The 24,744-nt window shown below is 35.8% G+C and overlaps 1 protein-coding gene across 16 annotated transcripts in view; it reads right to left on the minus strand.

The window, feature by feature from the left end:
• IRAG1 (inositol 1,4,5-triphosphate receptor associated 1) overlaps positions 1 to 15,892 on the minus strand; it is a 78,676-nt gene extending 62,784 nt beyond the window's left edge. For 8 of the 16 annotated variants that reach the window (XM_085317229.1, XM_085317232.1, XM_085317227.1 and 5 more), the window contains exons 1-4: positions 15,566 to 15,633; positions 5,599 to 5,719; positions 4,838 to 4,916; positions 1,912 to 1,986 (exon numbers count right to left, since the gene is read on the minus strand). In XM_085317229.1, the coding sequence (XP_085173355.1) occupies positions 1,912 to 1,948 (37 nt within the window). In that variant the 5' untranslated portion in view covers positions 1,949 to 1,986; positions 4,838 to 4,916; positions 5,599 to 5,719; positions 15,566 to 15,633. The other 8 variants (XM_085317230.1, XM_085317218.1, XM_085317217.1 and 5 more) reach the window with 8 other exon arrangements.
• Positions 15,893 to 24,744: the final 8,852 nt, after the last annotated feature.

The raw sequence follows: 24,744 nt of genomic DNA on the forward strand, positions 1-24,744 counted from the left end.
TCTCTTTTCTTTCTTACTATCTCAGCCCACCAGTTTCCTCCTTTGCCATCTCCTTACCTATCACATACATTCAGCTGCTCAGTGCTGCCTACATCTCCTGCTCTGAATGCCTCACATGTGTCTGAGTCAGAAAAAAACATCGAAGTAATCTATTCTCAAACTAGCTGCACAAACTCGGGGAATGTTTTAGGACACACTTACAACTCCCACTGCTTTTCTCCCACAGAATCCATATTGGTACCATGTAAAGAAATAAATCAACCTTATTGAGACAGCGAATGGAAGAAATTACCCTGTTTCTCTAATTAATGCTTCTAGTTCAGTCAATACAAGTCAGGTCTCACTGGACAATGAAATGTCAGGTATGGACAGCCTTGCTTCCTGAACTATTTGAATTCTGAAAACAGAAATAATTAGAGTAACTAGATAACATCAGCCACATGATTTTAAAACTCCAAAAGCTATTTCACACTGCAGGTAACATTTGTATTATACTAATATACCTAGTAAGCTGCTTAATAATCACTCTCTGCAATTAGAGTGCTTTAACATACAATAAAAACACATAATATATATCATTAAAAAACTTCTAATGTGGTATTGGTAGATTCTACATCACAGGCTAACTGCACAGGCAATGAACTTTCCCCACACAAGATCAAAGCAGCCAAACTGAATTTCATTTATTCCCATCAAACTTTGGAAATGCCCCCCCTCTTGAGCTTTACTGCACAAGTAAAGCTCGCTAAAAAATAAAAGCTCACTGAATAAAATCTTGGGAGTATACACAAGTGAAAAAACATGATACCAAGGAGGGAAAGCCTCTCCTTTTTAAACAACATGTTATTTTTCATTTATGGTCTCTGAATACCTATTCCATGATTATCTTCACCCAAAGATAGTTAACTCAAAGTACCATACATCTGTCTTTGGAGAAAGTAGGAAGCGGAGCGAGAAGAAGACTGCATGTCTTTGAATGTAAGTGCAATAATTATACACTAAGGAACTTAATGTAATTCATAATTTCTAAAATGCAAAAAGCCCAAATTTTTAACCACTGACTTCATGGCAGCTTTGCTTGACTACTCAGGATTTGGTTAATATTAATTTGTGAAGTGAAAATGTTTGAAAATAATGTGATTTTTTTGGATAACAGACTAGTAAGAAGCTGAAATCCTATCTCCTTTTCAGTACAATACCTTTAAATGAAACATCCCATTTTCTAGGGATGGAATTTTCCACGCTTTTACCCCACACTTCCTTTCCATTGTATAGTATGGCCCCTGTTATTTTGCAGAGCATAAGCTACATCTCAAAGTGCCTTACTGATAGCTGCATCTGAAACAGCTTATTAAACGAAGAAGAAAGGCTGCATTGGAGAAAGTAACTAAACAGTCCTTAAATCCAGGACAAAATTTTAAAATCTTTATTACAAGGAAGATGAGAGAAAGAAACTTGGCAGCATCCATGTGCAACTAGTTGGGACACGAATTTCCAGTTCACTGCATCTTCAGCTGAGGTGGGTCAGATGCACAGACTGAAGTTTTCCTCTACGGAATGGGAGGCATAAAGTTCTTGGTAGAGAGGCTATGCCCTACAAAACTGTAGCATTCCCAGTATAATAGTGGCAAATGATCTAGAACTGAGCTTATTGACCTTTTTTGCATATGCATTCTCAAAATGGAAATTGCAAATGAATGGCTGAGGATAGAACATGACCTTATGTCACTAAATTATTCAGGATTATTTGTTTTCATTACAGAATTTTGTAATATTTTATCTTTTTGCCTGTAAAGGGGACCTGTTTTAAGAATAATTCCATTTATTTAAACCACCAAATATTTTAATTTTTATGTATTATTAAAGCAATATATTTATTATAAGGGAAAATATAAATAACCACAGTCTTACCTTGTATGACTGCTTCCCTATTCAGTTTTACAAGCATGCTTTTTCTTATTTAAAAAATCTTCTTCCAATTCTTGTCTTTGGCCCAGGGAGGAATTGTTATGAAATGTTAGTAACCATCTTTCATTAGCCCACATGTATTCTAAATTCAAAGCTTCTGCAATTCATACACAATGTTTTAGTATCAAGAACTTTACAATGAAATATATTTTCTGCCAATTAAATCAGGATTAAGAACTTTATTTAAGCAAACTATAGCCGCACACATTTGCTGCAAAGTAGGAACAAAATATAACTTGTTAATTCTATTACTACGATGGCAATTTCTTCAAGGAGAAAGGGTTTTATAATCTTTTTTTTCTTTATGATCAAAAAAGAAAAAACAACAAAATAAAAGAACAGCACCCCAAAGTTCAGTTCTCACCTCAGTATCTCTCTTCCCCTTGAAGRACTCTAAGTTTGCAGGCTTGCCTTAGAAATTATGTTTTGGCACTCATTATGAAATTTTTTCATGTTTGCCTTATTCTCTTTTATCAAGTCAGTTAAACTGAAGCAAAGATGAGCTGTAGATTAGTTTTGTTATAGTTGTAAGACTTAATGCAATGGAAGTAAAACTCGATTAGCTGAGTGATTTTTTTTTTCTACAGATACTCCAGATACTTGTTTTTGTTTGTTTCCTGAAGAAACAGTTGGTCAAAATGTTTTTTTAGAACATTCATCAGCTTTGATGTGGCTGGATAAAGCTGCAAAATACGTATCAGATTTCTTTCAAGCATTTCTACCAAAACCAGAAACACTAGATTTATTCTGTACGAGGGAAGGAAGAAAAAGAACCTCGCATTATTTCAGTCTGCACATCATCTTCAGAATAATTACTTTACCCTATTATAATACTAACTCTCTTCAGTAGATTTCAGAAGTGTGARAATATGTATAATAGGGATATTTCACAGAGACTCCCTTTAGCCTAAGGACATTTGTCTCCCTAGAGAGAGAGTGATTTAAATGAACCGATAAACTTAAGTTCCTGCCATAAAATCAGGAATTAACGTAACCTTTCTGAACGGCACACTGGAGGAACCTCTCTCTTCTCCACTAATCGTAAGGAAAATCCAGGAAGCCTAACTTCATTAGACCAAAATTAGCCTTTTCATATAACCTCCTCCCCTGAAGTGACTTACTTCAGATTACATTCCAAATAAATTTATTGAGCGTGGGAGGAAGGACTATTGGGCTAAAGAGACAGCTTCTATCCTCCTCTGAATTTCTTAATTTTGTTAATTAAAAATTAAATTTAATTCTTAAGAATCAAAATCTTAATTCTCTTTATTAGCCTTCTCTTCTATCCAAATCTCAGGCTGTAGATGTTAGGAAATCATCCTCCCAACAGTTTTACCTCACAAAATGAAGAAAAATTAGAATTATTAGCTTTCCTGCCAACATTTAATGACAGTATATTGCACCAATCATGTTTCACATCCATGATCTAACTTTTCCTTGTAATATGTAGCAATTGACTCTAAGCAAACAACATTTGCCAAGCTAGCTTAATAAACAAGACGTACAATACCTTTATCTATGTAAAAATGCCTTTTATTCTGAATAATTAATTTGGTAATTAATACCAATTGCACTATTTGATCTGCATAAAGAGGATGATGCCAAATTGTGTTGAGTATGTTTCTAAGCCATGTAGAGATTTTTCCAACACAAACTTTATTGTTGTTGTTAATGTTTCTTTGCTAGAACAATGTTTATTTTAATTTCCATGGCACTTAATGGCAACCCACTATTTCATTTTCTAAGTGCTCCTTCCAAGTGTTTTCTAGTTTTAACCCTCTTAAAGAAAAAAGTACATTTTTGCAGACTGAAGAGGATAAAGTTACTAGCTCAACATAACATTTTTGTGTTCTTGTTAAGGGCAATATGTAAAGTCAGAGCCAGCTACAAAATTTTTCCAAACTTCTTATTATCCAGTTAACTCAGAGAAATAATTTCTGGAAAGACAGTGAAGAATCTGGAGGATAACAAACTGGGGCACTACAATCCTTTCCACAACAGTTCATTTGTCTATGTGAGTGAATGGTACCACATTTTTCAATAATCCACTTGAAAGAAAAAAAAACACACTTGTATTCTGAACACATGCTAAGCATGCTTTTGAACTAGGTTGTAGCAAAAAGCAAGTTGCAATCACATTGCATGTTTTAACTACAATTAATAACCTTAACTGAACACTGTGAATATTCAGTGACATGGTAACCATTTACACAGTATTACTTCTTTTAATACTAAAACTACATTTTCATTTTTGCAGCAGGGTGCATGGCATTTCATTTAGTTCACTCGTCAAGTTAACACTCCTGTCTTCCTACCTCTTTTTGCAACTATATACCAAGCCAAAATACCATTTCTAGTCAACTTACTCTGCAAAGGTTTGACTTCCATGAAGGTAGTCAGCTACAACCCTTAACATGATGAGCTAGCATAGGGAGGTCTGCATACTGAAAACACAATGGGGATACTTTAGATTGGTGGGGTACGTTACTGAATTAATATTTGTAACTAAGCAGATCTTTGACATTTCACCAACCTGCATCATTATTTCATAGCACAAATGCAACAGAAAACATTATAACTTTGTTTAAGAACACGAGGGATACAATAGCTCAGTACCAAATTGTTCAATTGATTTGATTTTTTTCTTCACTGTGTATCTTCACTCTATCCATCATTGTATATCTTTCACAGTATCCTGCAACTCTTTTGGGAAGGTTTTCTTTAAGATCTATTTAAGAATCTCAGAGCATTCAAAAATACTTGCAACACAGTTCTTCAGCTTTTTAAAATAAACATTTGTTAATGTTGCAAAGATTTATCATTATAAAGAAGAACTGATCAGTCTGCAAGCAGTTAAAGTGAAATTCACCATCATATCTTGCTTCTTCAGCTGGACTCTATCGGTTGCTGCTAGCATGTAATAACTGCTTCAGGATAGGTCCTAATTACTAGAAGTATTACAGTAAAAGTTCTCATGTTATTTACTGATATCTGTCTGATTTTTTGCAATTCTGAACTAAGTCTCACTTTAGTCAGATGCCCAAAACATTGGATTTTTCAGTGAGTGAGTAATTTGCATTCCTGGAGATGCATTTATGAGGCGCCCTAAACTCAGGAGTAACTAAGTTTGAATAGCTATGGGCAAAATACAGCTTTTGTTTATTAGTTAGGCAACTCAGCAGTGATTTTTGTCTTGTTTGTTAACTTTCGTTTCTGATTTGGACTGCAAAGGATTAACTTTTTCCAAAGACAATAAGCTGTTTTACTGTTGGCTACAACAGAAAAGCTCACAAACACAGAAACCGGCTTTAGATAAATGCTTTCTTAGCATTCCATGTCTTTTAATCTGTAACTTTTATGCTTTATTATAAACAACTCAGAACTGGTTTATGAAGTCACACTTAAAGAAGTGAGTGGTTACAATATATGTTAACCAACCAGAAATGACTGTGAAATATATATTTTAAAAAAATTATTAGAATATCAAATAGCTGACCTATATACCTCTGGTAAACACAAGACTCCTATGAACTTCATTGGATGAGATCCCAAATGAGAAGTTAATCCAACTGTTTCAAATAACAAAAGTACAATTTAAAATGCAGTTAGAAAGACAGATATTTCCATTACCTATTAGTGGGTTTTAAGCTCTTAAAGTATCATGGTCAGCATAGTGCTCTGTAGTATAGGTGAAGAATGGATAATGAAAATGCAACAGGATAATGGCTGGAATGCTGTAGGCAGGACTTCCCTATTTTAAACAGAAAAAAGAAATTAATGTTTTCCAGACATATTTTTTAAAAAAACAAAAATAAACAACTCTTCCCAAACCGATAATCAAGCAAACAAAGGAAAGGGGATGTTACCACAGGTTAACTTCTATGATTCATAATCATAGAATACCTAATCAGTCACTAAAAGAAATAAAACATGAAGTCTCTTTACTCAAGAACAAGTGACATCTTATTCTTACCTTTTTTACCTTACATCTTATTTTATATTATATATTTTGTATCTATATATTATATCTTATTTTTTATTGAAGTTAACTTTGACAAAAAAGACCTCTACAAATTCATAATGTGAGGTGAAGGAAACCAGAGGGGGAATTGTTCTTTAACAGGATCCACATCTCCCTTTTGAGAGCATCTGTTTAGTGTTGCTGGTTTTCTCAATCTCATTTAAAACCCAAGAAAGCAGGGGTGGGGAAAGAAAATGAAGTACTCAGGATCTGATCCACCAAAACAATATTTACATATTCTGGGTAATTTTCAAAGAAGTAGTCCAGTATTCTGCTGCATATTATAAAGAAAATCCTCCTAATCCTATCACAGACAATGCCTGTGAAGCCTGAGGAAGCAGGTGGAAGTGAGCAATCTCTGCTCTTGCCAGCTCCCAGTTCTTACTGCTGGTGTGAAACACTGGAAGTTTCTCTAGCCTTAGAGTTTGCATACTGACCTTGTATGTRCACAGATTTAAGGAGACATCATTAATGGAGAAACCATTTCAGATGCTAGGATATTTTCAGAGAAGGGATTCTTGATCCTCAGCTGTCTTTTTGAAACAGTTAGAAAGCAAAAGAGAGTTGCTCTCCCTGGATATTACTTTATTCTCCCTGGTTGAACTTCAAAACATCTGTTATACAAGGAAAGTCTAATCAGAATTGCGGCCTCTGCGCGTCTGGCTGACATTTATTCACCATGGGAAGAACCTGTCCTCTAACGATGTTCCCATGAGCCTGCCAGACATACATGATGACCAGACTGAGTAGAGTCTATAGCCTGTTCCCAATAACTGCAGAAAGCTAAGAACTTTTCCCTTTGCAGCTTCTATGGGAAATCCGCAGAACAGATAAGGTCTGTTCCACAATCTAACTGTGCTCTGCCCTGCTTTAGGAAGTCAACAGGCATATGGACAGCCACAAGCTATTAGAGTATAATACAAATGACTGGAGAGTTGCCAGCATGTAGCCTTCATGATCTGTATCAAGCACATTTGCAAATTTTCCCAAAGTAAAGATACCAGTACATGAACAGACAGTTTATAACCTGGATCTTTCTGCATTAGGAAACAAGATGTTTATAAAATAGCTTAGCTAATGAAACCTGGGGTTTTTGTGTTTCATTTTGAGAATTTTGTATCTTATCTCTCTCACTAGAATAAGACCTGTTGTCTCCTAGTCTCCTGCATGTCTAGAGGGAAAAGACACAGTACTTGGCGGTGCCTAGTTTTGAGCTTCACACATGCCAGGCTGCCAGCTGGCAGATCAAACCAAACCAATGATTTCAGCTCACAGTAAAGCCTCTTCACCTTAGGAGCACTAAGCTAGGTTTTTCTTCTTTTACCAAGCCACTAGTTTTCACAAAAAATTGTAGGAACTTAATACAGCCGAGATCCTCACTCTCTGGCCAAACTTGACAAATTAGATAAGGAGTTCAAAGGCTAGTAGGAGGGAATGGAGGGAAGGCAGGGAGGGGGAAGGATAGCTGGCTGACAACCAGCGTAACAGCACAAGCTTTATTCCAAGGAAAATAAGGGCAAAAATAGATTTTGGAAACAATAAATGCATYGCTAACACTTAAAGAAAGCTATTAGCTAGTATATAATGAGAAATAGAGTTTCCTTAGCCAATAGCCATAGGGTTTTTCAATTTAATTTTTTCCCATTCTGTTCRGAAGCAGCTTATGCAGTCATGCTGTCTGTTCACTCCTGCCTTTTCCCCCCTGCCCTGCAAGATGATTTAAGTTGTTGACCCGTTTCAACCAAAGCTGACCCACAGAATAACCTGTATCATGGGGTCTGCATTTCTGTGGTAGCTGCAGGTTCAGTGCCAGAATATTCATAACAGAGGGACTGTATGAAATGGCTCTGAAATACGGAAGAGACTGAGATTGTCACAGTGATGGTGAGGATGCTACGGATATAGGACACAGTTCTACTGAAAATCATGTTTCTGTATTTCAAGTATTTGACACTTAGAGTTTCATGAAACATAAAAGCTGTCGTCCACAAGTTTCACATATTTCCTCCTCCTCTTCTCTTTCCCCCACATTTAGCTTATCTATATAAGCACATATTGTCTACAGTAAAATTGTATTGGTGTAAATGAAATGGAAATGTGCTAATTTTACAGACATGTTACGTGTAACCACAAAAGCATCTCCAAAACTAGACACAGAAGAGTATCGCTAGAATTCTAAGAAATTTTTAATGAATAAACAAGTATCAATAAATATTTATGATTTAACATCTGCGGGATCTGTTCAATAAATAAATAAAAACAACAAAAAACCCACCCTGACAACACCACCACCACAGTCCTGTTGACCTTTCTATTTAAGAACAATCTTATTTGGAAGACAATTGCCCAGGTACCCATGTAGGACAGTTGAGAAGGAAAAGTAAACAAAGAATCCATGCAGAGGCTGAGAAAGACAGTATTGTTTTCATAGGATTGCAAGTTTTTGCTGCTGCAAAGCTACAAAATGTCAAATTTCTCACTGCTTAAAAACAAAATTTAATATCAATATTAAATTCCCAAAATGTTCACAATTCACTGTAGAAAAAACATTTGAGGCTGCAAATTATAAATCATGCTGAAATAGTAAGTAAGAGAAAGGTGCTCGCTATTTACATAGGGTTACAACTCTTATTTTGAGGAAGTCTATAAATCATACACTCAGTAGTAGTTATTCAGGTTCTTTACAACAATAAARCAGATTATTTACAACAATAAAGTAGCTGAGATGTGTACTTAGAAGCATTATAGGATTCAGGTGTACCCCCAAACTACAGAAGACAGCACTGTCTCCAAGAATCACTTAATCTAGAGATTTATTAGCATAACAACCCTTGAAAAAGAACAGCAGTAATCACTATTTGACAATTGAAACAAAAATTAAATATATATCTTTCCATCACTGGTACATTCTTGTGTACCAAGCTCTCAACTGGACCTCAAAACAAATGTTCAGGAAGCACCCTGAAATATTATTACATGACTGCTGTGCATTGCAGGCACCATATTCAAACTGAACTGCACAAACATTGTTAACACAATCTGAGCCAATCACATCTGAGCCTTGAAGCTTCTTCAGGTTTTATTCTTAGGAATAAAAAGAACATAACAGTTACACTTCTTTCAAAGAGGGCCCATTTTTTCAAGTCTTTTTTTCCTTCTTACTAGCACCTCAACAGAAGGGAGAACAAGAAAGTGCAGAAATGCCTGAAGTAACAAGTTAACCCCACACTGGACACAGAGTTGCTAGTGTAATATGCCTTCCTTAATTTTCTATATTGGTATGAAGGAAGTTGAATTTCCTGCTCTCTTCAAGCAGCAACTAGATGCTGAAGTCCTCAAGCCCCAGAAAGATGGTAAGGAACTGCTGTCTTCCAGTAACCACTCTTTCATTCCTTATCTCATTCTCATAACAGGGTCCCCATGGCTGCTTCCAGCAGAAAGGCATCTCAGACTGACTATTGCAGTGTTACAGAGAGGAAAGTTATGCAACCTGATGCACTCTGGATACTTACTATTACTTTATATCACAGGACAGGAGTAATTTAGARAAAGACCAACATCTTCAGCAACTTGTCCCCTCATGAAGACAAGCTGCCCCATGAAAAGGCAGCTGGATCAAGCAGGCATTCCTTCTGACACAGCCACTTTGGGATTTACAGCTGGCCATGTTTGCTTACACACAGCAGCACAGGACACCTGGAACTGTGTGGCAGCTCTGTCCTCTAGTACACTGAGTATCTTTATCAGCTCCTCAGTTCAACAATTTCCTTGTCCCATAAAGGGCTTGTAATGAACTGTGGTGATTTGTACTTCATTTTTGAGATTTTTATTGCTATAGCAACTGAGTGTAGGCATTTAAACATAGCAACAGACTTTTTATAGCACTTTCTTGGATGTCAAAGTGGCATGTTGCTTTATTTTCTAAGCAGATGCTCAAAAAGATAAGTATATAAGATTATTGTACAGTATCTGTCTTCAAAAGGAAGGAAAAAAATCTTCCTCCTTCATGAAATAGTTTAACCTCTGAATCATATAAGCAGGCAGATAGCTTTTAGGCATATTGAGAGTTTAACAGATTTTGTTCTGAGAAAGCATATCACTAACTGCTACCCGAAAACAAGGTTAGATGAAAAACTTTGTGTTGATTTGTGCCCATTTGGTATAAAAATGTGCAAAAAATTTACAAGGTCCTGCTCTGACAGTTTAAAAAGTGAAGACCATTTCCTCAACTCTGATCCTTACCTGTTAAGCAAGGGAAAAGGGGAAACTGTCTTGATATTTTATGGACCAAAATGCTGAGGAGCAATCAAAATCCCCTGAGACAGATTCTCAGTTTATGCACACTGGCAAAGCTCCACATGCTCCAGATACAGTAACGATCTCAAGCATGAACTGAGAACTTGACTTTGTGTGGTTTAAGGAAGTATCATTCATCAATTTCATAATAAAAAAGTTACCTCTCTCTGCTATGCTATTTCTCTTCTGGGTCCTTAAATTTGGTATCATATCTACAAATGGTCAGTAAAAACACTTTTTGTCAGCCTGGTATAGGGTGGGATGGTTGATGTTTGCCATTTTACCAACAAAAAACATTTAAGATCTATTAAACAGGAAATGGCAAAGTCTTAAAATATGAATCCAGCAGGAAATATCAAGAGCTTCTCGTAAGAGTACAAGGTTATTAACATTCTAGATGATCTATTCCATCAGCATACAATTTATGGCTTTTGGAAGGGAAATTTTTAACTCAGTGTTTTACTCAAGAGAGATATTGCAAACAGGGTCCCAAAAGCTCAGCCCAAGGCTAACACTGAGTTTTTAGGAAACCGAGTATTGGGTTTTTAGACTGTATCCCACATGGTCTTTCTCTCTGTCCTTCACAGCTACTTTCACTTAATTCAAATGGGTAAACACCACACCAAGCAGTTCAAGTCTCCCAATCCTGCTTTAAGTATTTTAGATACTTGTGGATTCTGATATATCTGCTTGGTGTTCTGCAGTCTGCTCCACTGACTATTGCACTTACTAAAAACAGCATTTACAGCAATCTTGATAATTATACCTATCAAAGAATAGAGCTAATAGTAAATTTATTAACTGCAACAGCCCCCAGGGAAGTCAAGATGATAGGCACAACTATACTCGCAGAGGGAGCTACAAGCAATAAATTTGCTCACAAGATTTAAGAAAAGACATTTTCCAGTCTGAGACCAAGTGCAGCGCAGCAGCTTGACTTTGTACCTCCTCCTGGAGCAGCTCCACCCTCCACAGCAACTAATCAGACTGCACTATTTCATGAGCCCAGAGGTCAGCTATATTCATTCACCATTTGAAAAGAAAAATAAGGGAAATGCAGTGGGTGAAGTTSTGAAGTAAATGTGTATATTTTTATGCATTGTAAAACATGTTTTTCCTTCTCTCCACAAGCTCTCCTTCAACTTACAGTCAGACATTTTATTTTTAATTTCTATGTTCAGCAGTTAGGGCACAGTTCAGCATAACTTTGGAAGTTTTAAACAGGAAGTGTCTATGTATCTTGCTTTATTACGTTCTACTACATGAACTGCCTAAAGAGGCTTTGTACATTTGAAAGAGACCAGAAKAATACTTAAAATGAACTAGTGGATTTGTCATTTCCAGAATTTCAGAAACAGATGTCATTCTACAGATCCCACTATTTCTTGGAGCATCCTTTTGGGTACAAAATAAGATGGGTGAAAAAAGACCTGTTTGCTTCTAGCCAAATTCCCACAGATTTCAGGCTTCCATTTCCCGCTGTTACAGCCTTTACCTTTATGGTGTTCTCTAAGAGCTTGATCTTTGCTGATTATTTCAATAGCAAAGGCTCAGAGCCAAATTCCCTATGTATAATCTCAGCTTTACAAAACATTCTGCAGAATATAAATATGTACACAGTAACCCCTAGCCTAAAGCCGTTTTCCTACTTGATCTAGAACAAAATTTCTACCATATGCCCATTTCAAGGATGCAAAACTTCACAACTGGCAAGAACTGTGCATCCCTTATTTTTTTATTTTTTATTTTTTTTCTCCACCACTTGGTCTATTGACTTTTCAGCTCCTTTTTTCTTTTCAGATATTGCAGGAACTAGGCCAGCAGACCCCACTGCAGAGCCATAGGACAGTGGTTCTGTTCTGCCAATCACCAAGACAAAACATATTGGCACATAAATTAGGGGATCACACAATGATTCTAGAGCACAACTTCCCATACTGACATAACAGACTATGCTTTAGCAGCTTGAGCAGCAGTTGGGGAAAGAGACAAACTTCCAGGCACAAAAACACTTTGGCCAAGTGTGTCAATTTCCCTCCTCTCCTCCTCCTCTGCTCCAGGACAACATCTGTTGGCATAAAACAAATAAATAAACAAAAAACCCAATCATATGAAAAAAGCTCTTTTCTACAAACCTTGCTTTGTCCAAACTTCTAGGCAAATCATATCTACAGTATTAGCAGGTCCCTGGGGCCTTGTGATGTCCGGTGACTATGGATTTTGTGCATTTTAAGGACAGCTCAATGTTCTAGCAGATGGTACAGCATTCTTTATTTCACTTACTAGTTGTTTGCTTTTTCATGGCATCCTTCAGGTATTTAATATATTTTGTAATTCCTTTCTAAAATGAAATTTCTCAAGCGATTTTCCAGATTGTAAAATTAATAATCATATGCTAAAATAAAATAAATGCCTGTCATGTCCTTCTATTAAAGATGCAGGTTACATTCATTGTTTGATCTGGATTAACTCTTGGGGTGCTGTTAGAGCACAAGCTTTCCACAAACCCTGAAACTACCAGTCATTATGTTTTAAATCTCAAATCCCTCCTCTCCTTTTCAGACTTCTTAAGACCCATTTTCCTGTGAGAAAATTTCAATTATTATTTCAAGGCACTGTCACAACTGTCAGTCTCTTAGTTCTCCTCAACATAACCACTATACATGTGCATAAGAAATAATTCCTTTGTGAAGCCACTAATTTATAAGCTTACAAAGATCCATCATTCACTCCTAGATTCCCTATCTGTGATACTGAGATCCAAAACATCTCTTTGACACACTTTTCCAAGGAAATACAAGTGGAGAACACATCACAAGGAATTTCTTCTGTTCAGTTTAGAGGAAGACTGCAAGCCTCCAAATTCCCCAGATCTTTAATGGCCCACGAATTTTGAAGTGGCAACAATAATGCTTCTTTTGCATGGAGCTATGCACTTCTCTAAGAACAGTGAATAGAGGAACTCCATAGCACATGAAGCACATATATATGCGTTCCTTAAAATGCAGCTTCATGATTCTTTTCAATACCAACTCCCTATACCTCAGCCCCCATAACTACCCTATCTTACCAGCTTTTCAAACTGATTTGCCAAGTAACTACCACATTAAAAGTTGACAGAAAGCAGAGGGTTCCAATCTTTGGCACCGGTTTCTCACACACTCCTTCGGATCAATGAATCAATGATCAATGAATCAATATTGCTTGATAATTCTTCACTTCCACTGCTTGGGGCCTGGATTCATAGGACTCTAATTAGGATATGCACCACCATTAAAACTGACTCAAACATTTACAAGCATATGTAMGGAGGCATATATGTCTCATGTTCACAGCCAATTTGGAGCCTAACAGCCAATTTGGAGCCTACATCCAATTCGGATGCAAAGCAGTAAGCTTTAATATAAGTTAAATACATTGATAATGCTAGATACTTAGCACTGATTTAAACCACAATTGTCACTTTGTACACATGAGCAACCTGCACTTTTTGTATTAAATTACACATATTATCACATCTTTACTGAAGATAAATTTATATCTGGGCATTACATAGTATACTCTAAATTACAAAGAAAAACTATCATATGGAGTGAGAAGAGTAATTGCTGAAATGTTATAAAATAACATATATTAAAAATACACACTTAGTTTAGATTTAGAAGAGTTAGACACAGACTAATTATTCCAGTCCATATGCAAACTTAAAAATAACTTAACTTACTAAAATTCAATCCCCTTCTAAATGCAGACTAAAATTGTGTATCCTTGTCTAAGCTAAATGGCATTATAATGTCGTACGTTAAGCAATGCATACATGACCAACAGATCAGAGAAAATATAAGAAAATTTAAGGTATTAGGGCTCTATTATACAGCATTTAATACATCAGTCTGTTTCCTAATTTCCACTGTCAGTTCTGATAAACTTACGTTTTTATGGGTTGTATTGTTAGGTTACAAAGCCCAAGTCTGGTATAATTGTTGATTTTAAATATGAAGATTAGCTAGGAGGTTACCTTAGAAATAATAAATTGTTCACTAACAACCATTCACAGAAAAAGAAAAAAAATAATAATTATTGCAATTGGATCAGAAAACATTTATCACATTCCYTTAAAGTGAACTTTTACTTAAGTATATACAACACCTGCCAAAGTTAAATACAAATTCAGTAACTGTTTGCACTTGCAGGAACACTGTGTTCAAGACATTAAATTCTCCCAATTTCTGCACAGCATAAACTCATTTTAGTGTCTAAACACTCCATGAAGTGAGAGATTCTCTGCTGACTGCAGAGAATTTTTCCCCAGGTGGAACTATACTATATACAGTTTGAAAAGCAACTCATTAACATGAGTTGTTACTAACATGAGTTAGTAACAGAGACCTGAGCCTTCGATTTCAACTAGTATTTCCTTGCATTGACCTCATTCTTACATAGGTTGTTTACATACTGCTGGGAAAAAGAAAAAGAAAAAAGAAAAAAAAAAAGAAAAAAAAAAGCTTAACACACATATTAGACCAAGAGTTTTAATTTGCCAAATAAGATATAAATCAATACAGTAAAAAAACAATTAGCACAGATAAAATTGAGGACTGCAATATCCTAAGTTTTAAATAGTGTGATTTTTCTATATTACAGCCAACAAGCTTTAGTATTTGAAGGAGGGTTTTTCTGTACAGCATTCAAATTAAATACAACTTCACAGTATTAATTTACCTCTACTAGCATTAAAACCAAACACATACTATATAAAGAAAGGACTCCGGAAATGTCTTTTTAAAAGACAGGTTCCAGAGACAAGTAGGTAATCCATCACAAAATGAACAACTTTGGTGTACACACTGTTAAAAGCATGCATGTGGGAGGAAACTAATATAATTTTTAAAAAGCAAAAAAACCAAACCAAACCAAAACAAAACATATTTTTAAATATTTGTTTCCCTACAACATTCAGTGCTGCTAACTAATACCCCTGATACCCTCCAACGGTTAGCCCAAAACAGATAACAATCTCTATGAATCAAGATTACCTTCAAATACTGACTACATACCTTTATTAATCAAGCCTCAGTAAAATCAACACAGCTTTATCTTTTTCATTCTTGCATATTCCCAAACAGTATGTAAGAACAGCTAGGTTTCCTTAACTACACCCATTTTTTAAGCAGCCAAAATTTGATTAAGGGGTAGAGTTTGACCATGAAGCTGGGGGGGGGGGAGAGAATGAGGTAGAAAAAAACAGCTACTTGGTATCATAACAACAAAGTACTGTACCTTTAAGGAAGAAACATGGTTCCGTTCTGTTTCATGACTGAAAAAAGAGCTTATTCTTGGTTATAGAGATTACTTACCTAAAACTTCAGTTATTCCTCTTTTTCCCCTCAGGCCAGCCTCTCTTTCACTCTTGGGAGCTTTTACCATTTAAGGTCAATGTTACATCTGGCTCTAGTAACTAAAGCTGAAGYAATTTTTAACTCAGAGATCCAAAAGGCTGTCTAACATTAGAATGAGAGTTTAAATTTAAAGTAACTCTTCGGAAAGCCTCCTTCTTGCCTCAGAGAATTACAGAATAAAAGACTTTCCTATTCTGGCATAAGTACTCTGAGTACAACACGATGCAGACATCCCATTAGCATTCTTCAAGTTCACTGCATATAAGGTTCTAGTTACTCATTTCTGATAAAAATGGGCAAGTAGGAAGAACAGATGAAATAGTTTACATCATGTTATGTTAACCCTTAGAATTTTTTACTGAAACAGCTGCTATTATTTTTGCAATTTTTCCCCTTTGTTTGGTCAGAGGGAGTCTAAATTAGATAGCCAATACAAGGCATGTGAACTTCTAAAGAACACTGGCTTCAATCCAGGCATGGGTTCTAGTCTCCACTTGCAGAGTATGAATTATTCCTATTGAAGTCCACAGAAATTAGATGAATCTCATGAGAGAATGTAGCTACAAATGGGGTATGAAAGGAAAAAAAGTATTTGCTACAGTAAATTCAGGTACCTGTAGAAAAATGATATACATGCTTGAGAGCTCTCAGCTCTGAAACACACATATGCCTCATTACTTAAAGGGTTTTTTTTATTATTATTATTATAGCAGTGAGTTCTGCTTACACTGGGTACTGTAAAATTATTAAATATACATAAGTCAAACCCTGTCCAAAAAACCTTTTGCAGTTCAAGTATGGACAGGGAGCTGTGGGTGGGAAATGTCAAAATAAAACCCCAAGAATGTRTATAAAATAATTAGGCAGCGAGTTTGAAAGGGCTATTTTTTTAGTTCTCCTAAAGTAGCCTAATACGGTGATACTAAATCGCTAGTCATTATCAAGAGGAAATTAATAAAACCATCAAGGCAGAAACAAATCATACAAAAGAAAATAAGAATGATGTTTTGATTTGGGAAGTGCACCCTACACAGGATTGACAGATGGAAACATGGGAATGCTTGTGGGAGAAATGGGTGAAGATGAGCTGACTACAATACATCAGACCTTGTAACACAGTAAGAGAGTGGGTGCCTTGATTATACCATCAGGTTTGAGTTTGCATTAGAAAATCTACCATTCTGTACCTAAGGCCTTCTTTGTCCCCAAATCAACATATACACATACAGAATTTTTACACTGTTCAAAAAGTTCTGCTATTATCTTAGCATTGGTGGTTAAGCTTGACCCCAACATGATGAGATTAGATGAGTATTTCAACAATGACTTCAGGTTTTGATTACTCACCATTCATTTGTACCACTTACTGGTTCTCTGGTAGATATTTTAAGATATTTCATCTTCTTGGATTACTATTTTATTATCCATAAACACAAGTTATGAAATATTCTCTTGTGGCTCAGCATGGTTACAGTCTCTCATCTAGTTATCACCTAGGAACTACAGAAGTCTAGGAACTACAGTCTAACATCTGTAATTCATTATTTTTCAGTTTTATTTTCTCAGAGTTTTTAGGCCATAAGCGTGAAGTGTTTCATTTGTTTGCAACAGAAGTTGTATTTTTCTTAAATCCACATACATCTCTTTCATAGCAAAGATTAGTTTGAACCAAGCTTTGGCGATAACAAGTTGTCCTGCCTTTTAGTGCCATCTTCCCTGAGAAAGAAAATTTTTGAATGATGCTTCCTGTTCATTTGTCTAGCATCCTGTTCCTGCTGGCTCATTTTATCCAAAATTTGTTAAAGGAATGGAAGTCTGAAAGTATTTTTCAGTTCTTAGAAACTTTATGAAATCAGTGGCTTGTAAAACAGACTTAATACTGCTGCCTTTGCTGTGGGAAAAGCCTACAGTGACAGAGTTTCGGTTCCCTTTTCTGGCTGGCTATCTGCTAGCCCATCAGTATACACAGCTCAGAGCTGCAAAATATGATCCCTGCTGTTTAGACAGCAGCTAGGGGCACAAAAGGATCTTGGAGGCACTGATAGAAAAGGGAAAATGATGCTTCCGCTCATCTTCAGCTCCTGAAACAGCTTGCATATTCTTGTACCTAATAGCATGTTCTGTTAATTAGCAGGTACTTCGCCCAGAGCATACATCTGACCAGTATGTGGCCAAACGCAAGCAAAACTTGCTAGCTGGAAATGTAATTTTTTAGATGAAGGAATCTCAGCAGCTAGAATAAATTTTTTAAACTGGGTTGTTAATTGCATAAAGAAGGCATGGCAGCTTGTCCCATATAACCAACATTTTTCAGAGCCAAAAAAACCTCACTGTTACCAGCCCCTTTAAAAACGTTCTAATACAGAAAGCTCGCCACRTAAGAGTATTAGCATACTCCCCTCCACCATGTCCTTCTCACGTAAATATTTATGTTGCTAACAAAACTGTAAATGCAATGTGTTTCCTAAGAATATAAGATTATTATTCTTTTATACATACTCAATAGTATTTCAGAGTAGCTAAAGAGGTAGCTTTCTGGGGAATGCCTATGGCTAGAAGTGGGATATACATGCCACCAACCAGCTAACTCTGTTCCCTTGATTTCCATAGCTCTGTGATATCAAAGTAATGCAGTACAAACCACTGCCAAGTTTCACATATTAAGCTCCTCAACTTTAAGGCTTTTTACTTCCACCTTTTGAAGAGATGTACACAAGTGCTAAAAATTCTGGTTGTATCAGAATACTTGAGAGTTTTGCCACTGGGACTGAAGTATACTATACATTTCACACAATCTTCATCTGGATGCACTGATTTTTGAGCACAGGTTTTGGGGGAGAGGTTTGCGCTTTTACTTTAAAAAAAAACAAAAAAAAACTTGCTAGTTCTTTTTTCCCAAGTTTTGGCTTTAATTTGGTAGTCAAGGAGATGAGAATTTAAGTTAACAGGCTTATTTGGGTAGAATTAAGCATATATTTTTTCATTTGAATTTTTGATGGGCTATGGATAAAGCTGTAAATTTTTCTCAACAATACAGATAGAGTAATGCATAGTTATATAAAAGAGTTATATAAAAAACTCCTATATTATTTTCAAAATAATAAGAGGACTTCAGGACTCTAAAGCACATTAAAAATGTTGCTTATTATATTTTGTGCCCAATCATCATTGTCCTCCATGTAATAAAAAGCATCACTTCTAACAGGCAAAATTCAAGTAGAAAGACATAATTGTATTCTGTTCTTTATTCGACAATTGAAATATAAAGATTGTTATTCAGGCAAGCTAAGAAATTTACAGCAGAAGTGATAATATCTGTACTTAAAACTGGACTTCATTGATACGATTTTTCATATTTGGTTTTAAACAAACATCCCAGATATGGATTTTTTTTTTTWAAATACAGTTTTAAGGCTTATGCTCTACCACATCTACAGTGTGTGAGGTAGACTTGAGATCTACAGAAACAAAAGCCAGTGAAGTTTTGTTTTCTGAAGCAGTCGCGTAAGTCATTCTCATCTTTTTATTTCTCCTCAACTAAATGGAAAAACTAGTTAACAGACTCAAGTTTATAGCCAGGACTTCCTGTGTGATTTCATTTTCTTACACAACAAAATATTTGCTGATCAGATTATTTATCTTGCGTAAGTTTTGTTTGTCAGACTCAGAGTTTTCCGGTTTGTATACCACTGCAAGGTGCACAAAAGTAAAATCACCTCTTCACACATGCAGGCAGCCATTATGCAAATCTCAGGTGCGTATGGCACTGTCACTATGAGGCAGTTTTACCCGCCAGCTCAAGCCAGACTTGTGGGGGGGAGAGGGTAGTAAGAAAAGCTATTAGAAGGGGAAAGGAAAAAAAAAAAAAAAAAAAAAAAAAAAAAAAAAGAAGCCAAACACACAATGAACTTCCCACATCTGGAACTCACTCCTGCTGCTGTGAATACTGAATTCAGAAGATTGAATGTAGAATACGTAAGCTAAAAATGTATACTGGTTCACCAGGACAGTATTAGTCAATACTCACTCTGCCAGTCAGCTGAGCAGCTGAAATTATTTTAGACTCCTATATTATTTTGAAAATAATAAGAGGACTTCAGAACTCTAAAGTACATTACAAATGTTGCTTATTACATTTTGTGCCCAAACAAAGCAACTAGGTTACCTGAAATGTAGCAAAATTTTAAGGTACTTTTAATAATATTAATACAGCAGCTTCTCTAGATGAACCTCGTAAGGCAGAGTTTTCCCCTCTCCCTCCCAACTTTCAACAGCAAAAGAAAAGCACTTGATATCAATTCAGAAATACTAAGTTAAAAGAATATACAATCATATAATAATATAACAAGAACCTGCAGAACAAGATGCATGCTAGAGGCCAGTCATCTTAAAACACTTATATTGGCAAAGTAAAAACAGTTTACAGGATAATCTGTATGACCTGAAACAATGTAATCCATGTTATGTGGGAAGATACTTGAGAGGAAAGAACTTTTTTTTATAATTGAATGAAAGAACTAAATTTGACCTTAGAGAGAAGTACTCGTGCTTACAAAAAAGTTAGCAATTAGCTATGAAAAGTCTTTATTTAAAAAGCTAGCATTTTTCTGAAACTCAAAATAGGCAGCTAATACTCTTTATATGAAAGACAGACAGAGTCTGAGTATCAACATATCAATTTGTATAATAGGACTTCTTGCCAGATAATCAATAAAATTTCATTGGCAAGACACAAAATTCCAACTGGCCATCCAAAACTGGCCAAGACACAAAATTTCATTGGCCATCTCACTGGACAAGTGTTACACAAAGCATGACATTTTAACTCCCCGTGTTCATTGGGATGTTTTTTGGAATGTTTATTTTTAAGAGAAAGCAATTTTAAAAGTCAAGCTCTTTTAAAAGGACCATTTTAAGGGTTTATATATATATATATATGTATATGTACACACACACACACATATACATATATATAGGTTACTGGGAAAGCAAAGCAGTATCAGAAATTGAAACCTTTGTGAGTGAGGCAGTTATTCAGTCTCCATGTCCTTAAAATCTTGCCTGCCAAGAAACGAAAGATACCAAATACTACATCACAGACAGGGTCATCCAAGGCTATTAGCACATTTCACCTAATCAAATAAATTGCCTTCAGAAGTTAAGCTGTAATTTCTGCTAATAACTGAAACATTAGCATGTTTAGAAATAGCATGCGTTTAATCCATTGTTAACAATTGGATTGTCTAATGCTTTAAGATGATCCAAATGGAAAAAAAAAAAAATCTCCATTGCTATGCATGCATGGAAAGGGCAGGGGGAATCTATTCAAACACATAAAATATTTTACAGCAACTGACACGCTCATGACCACTGGGGAGTAGTTCTCCATAGAGAACCACTCTCAGACCTCATTTTCTATTTTCTGTTGGGGGATGAAAAGGGATCAACAGCAGCAGGAATCTAAGGGGGTAGGAGAAGCAGAAGGGGAGAAGAAAGAGAACAGGGGAGTGAGAAGAATGATGTTTTGTAATATCTTTTCTGGGGATATTTTTAGAAAGCTGAAGGGGTTAATATTTATTATGATTAAGCTCCATCTGAACTTGCATGTGGTAAGTCTGCCAGAACTTGGGTGTGGGGGAACACATGTCAGAGGATGATAGGCTTCTCTTTCCAGACATGTATAGGTACACATAATAGTATCTTGCTGTTCTCTAAAGTACAAATAAGACGGACTAGCACTGCATACTGATCTAGGCCAAAACAGTCAAGTTACACTTCTTCCTGAATTTAGTATCCATACTGAATTTTGGACTTCCTATCATGATAATACCATATTTTAGCTCAAGTAAAGATAAATCAAAATATTGCAAAAAGACATTTTAATCCATAAAAAGAACAGCAAGACTTTCCTTTCTTCCAGGAAAAAGATTCAAGACAGACATTTCTGAGGCTTTGAGCTCACATTCCTTTGCTGATTTAATCCTAAATAGAAGGGTAAGTTTCCTTAATCACAAATGAAACTCGATATCAAAATGTATCCGACACATATTGAGTTAGCATGCCTGCAGATGCATTAATTAACAGCCCAAGTGTGTGTGTGGGGGGGGGGGCGGGTTTAGACTTAGTTGGAGTGTTAATAGTACATTTATCACACCGTAAAAATAAACTTAACAGGAAGTAAAGTAGGAAGCTTTCATCAGGGACATGACAACTGACCTCCATTCCAAGAGCAGAAAGCAAAAATAATCAGTGCCAGCCTTAAGTAGAGGCTGAGTTTTTTTAATATTTGTTTCCTGTAGTGGAATCTTACACTTTATGTCATTTATTCTAAAATTTCCAAGCAGCCTTGAAAAAATACAAAAATTTTTTTTTAACAAATCAATCTCTCTCTCAGCAGAGTTCTAGAGAAAAGCTTTGTTAACTCATATTTTTGTTGATCGGATGACTGCTGCTACCACAGTATCACAGGGTTCATATAACTGTTCTTTGGATGGTTCATCTCAGGATTTTTCTTAACAACTTAGAAAAATCTAATTCAGTGCACTTAAAAACAAACAAAAAACCCCATCAATACAAATGTCTGTAGATAAAAATCGCCAGTCATCTTCCATTGCTAGACTCTGAAATTTCAGCTACTGGAGACCTAACAAAGTTGTAATCATATGGATTAAAGTGATCTGCCTCAAAACATTTATATTCAGCCAGAATGGTTTGACTATTTCCAAAAATAAAGACAAAAGTTTGTTTTATATAATGAATATAACAATATTATTTGAAAATTTTAAGTCAGACGTTTAAGATTTGCAGAGAGGGAATTCAGCTTGTGGATACAACCATGACTTCTGCTTGTCCCTTTAGAACTATCCAAATTTGGTCGATTAGGTTTTTAAAAGTCTCAAATAATAGATTTGTACTAAGCACATGCTAAGTATTTGGCAATTAAGTTTCAGAATACAACATTAATTGATTTTGCATATTCAATACAACCATACCCTATTTTCTTCCATAGGATTCTGCCTCATTCAGCATTTAGCAATTGAGCCCAAACCTTTCTGAGTGGGCTACACATCTTCCTTTAAAGCAACAGATTATTGCATCCTATTAGCCTCTCTGTCCCATGAGGAAACCTCAGGCATCTGGTGTGACAAAGCCAACTGTTCTTGGGATCACTGGGTTTCCCTGCTTCTTGTCTACACTGTTCGTGCACATAGGTAGGCCTCCATCTGCTTCAGAAAAAAAGTACAGCAATGAGAAGGCTGGGATTAACAGTGTTATTTATTTTACCTGTTCCTAGCTTCACACAGAAGTAGCAGTTGGGCATAGAACTGGTGCCTCAGTCGTTGCCAACACTTAAGAGGATTTATTTCCACTGAAAATTTTCACTGGGTCACCCTTAAAGCATACTGCGTTTCTGTCTGCCTCCAAAACTGTGTAAATCAGTTTCATGACTTGTTGCAAAGACATACCGGTGTCATCATGAAACTAAGATTTCTTTTCCTCTGCCTATTTCCCTCCATCCCTCTTTTTGGTATTTCCTCCCTCTAATCTAGGTTTCCTCTTTCACCTCAATTTCATCTCCTAAAACCAAATACTTCCTCTCTCCATTTCTTTTTTCCACAGTTAAGTCTGAGCAGGATTTCTTGATAGGTTATATAATGGGTGACCTTTAAGTTCTTTTTGCAGGCTTCTCGAGTGACTATCCTAAATCAAAATACTTCAATTATTACAAAAAAAAAAAAAAGTAAAAAAAGAAAGTAGATAAGATTATTTCAGTGTGGCTGCTAGTTTCTGTCATGTTAGTCTTAATACCATTACAATCAGTTTTGTTTTATTTATTAGTAAAAATTTTATATTTTCCATAGACATCATCATAGATTGGATTATCAAAAAGAGTATCTATTCCTTAAAAAGAAATGTTAAGCCTTTTGCAGTTTTGTGTAAAGAAAAGTTAACATCAAAGTCTGATAAGCAGATAACCTAACCTATTTTTTAAAAACAGTATCACTTCATGATACTTTCGCAAAGGTAGAGGCTGTCATGCTTTTACTACGAAATACATACTCAGAGTTGGATCATGCACATGCTACAATAAGGTAATGAAACCTTTATCTGACTTTGATTATGTTTAAAGCATCAGGGCAAATGGTTTTCAGCATTTTTATTTTAATTAAAAAAAAAAAAAAAACTACTTCCAATACTCTTAGACCTTTTTTATTCAAGTAGCATCCCTTAAAGGAAAAAACACCTCAAGACAAAACCAAAACAAATCCAAAACTATTTAGAAATACGCACCTGAAAAAATAAGACATATATAAGTTGATATCCGAGAACACCAAAGTTTTGATGATATGACAATCCTGAGACTGAGAGAATTTACCTAAATGTTAAATGCATTGATGAACCTTGATTCCAGTCATTCTATGTTCTGTCTTTGTAGAAGAGATTGTTAAAAATAAACAAGATTGGTATGAGATGCATATGTTTAACTACCAACAACTGCATCCATGTATATGAAACAAAGATTGGTATTTTATGTGAGACTGTGGTAGTACTATGCTTTTAAATAAGGTACCAATATTATTAGGTGCACAGTACTACTGCAGGGCCTAGATTGCTGACCAGCTCATATATCCCTCTTCATCCAACAGTGTTAGAGCAGAGAACAGAAAACACTTTTTATTTTGATCATATATAAAAACAGGGCAGGTCAAAAGCCACTCCACTTTCCTCCTCGTACCCCACAGATGTTCTCCGGAACATCTGGACTTAACCAGAAGAACAAGAACAGTTGGCAGCAATCTGGCATCTAAAAGCCCCCTTCTTCCACCTGGAATGGGACTGAAACACAAGCACACAAAAATCTCCTGAACAGTTCACTATACTCAAAGGAAGTCATCCAGAGCATGGACAAAAACAGGCTAGAGTCCCCTACATGTTCATGAGGATGGCGATAGGGTAGACTTTGACGATTGACGTTTCCCCTAGAACAAGCTACCTAGCCTCTTGACTGTCAGCATTACTTGTTATTTGCAGAGCATTGCTCAGAAAAATGATTACTCC

The sequence above is a fragment of the Rhea americana genome, unplaced genomic scaffold, assembly GCF_003343005.1.
Source record: "Rhea americana isolate MKP2758 unplaced genomic scaffold, rheAme1 scaffold_49, whole genome shotgun sequence".
NCBI lineage: Eukaryota > Metazoa > Chordata > Aves > Rheiformes > Rheidae > Rhea > Rhea americana.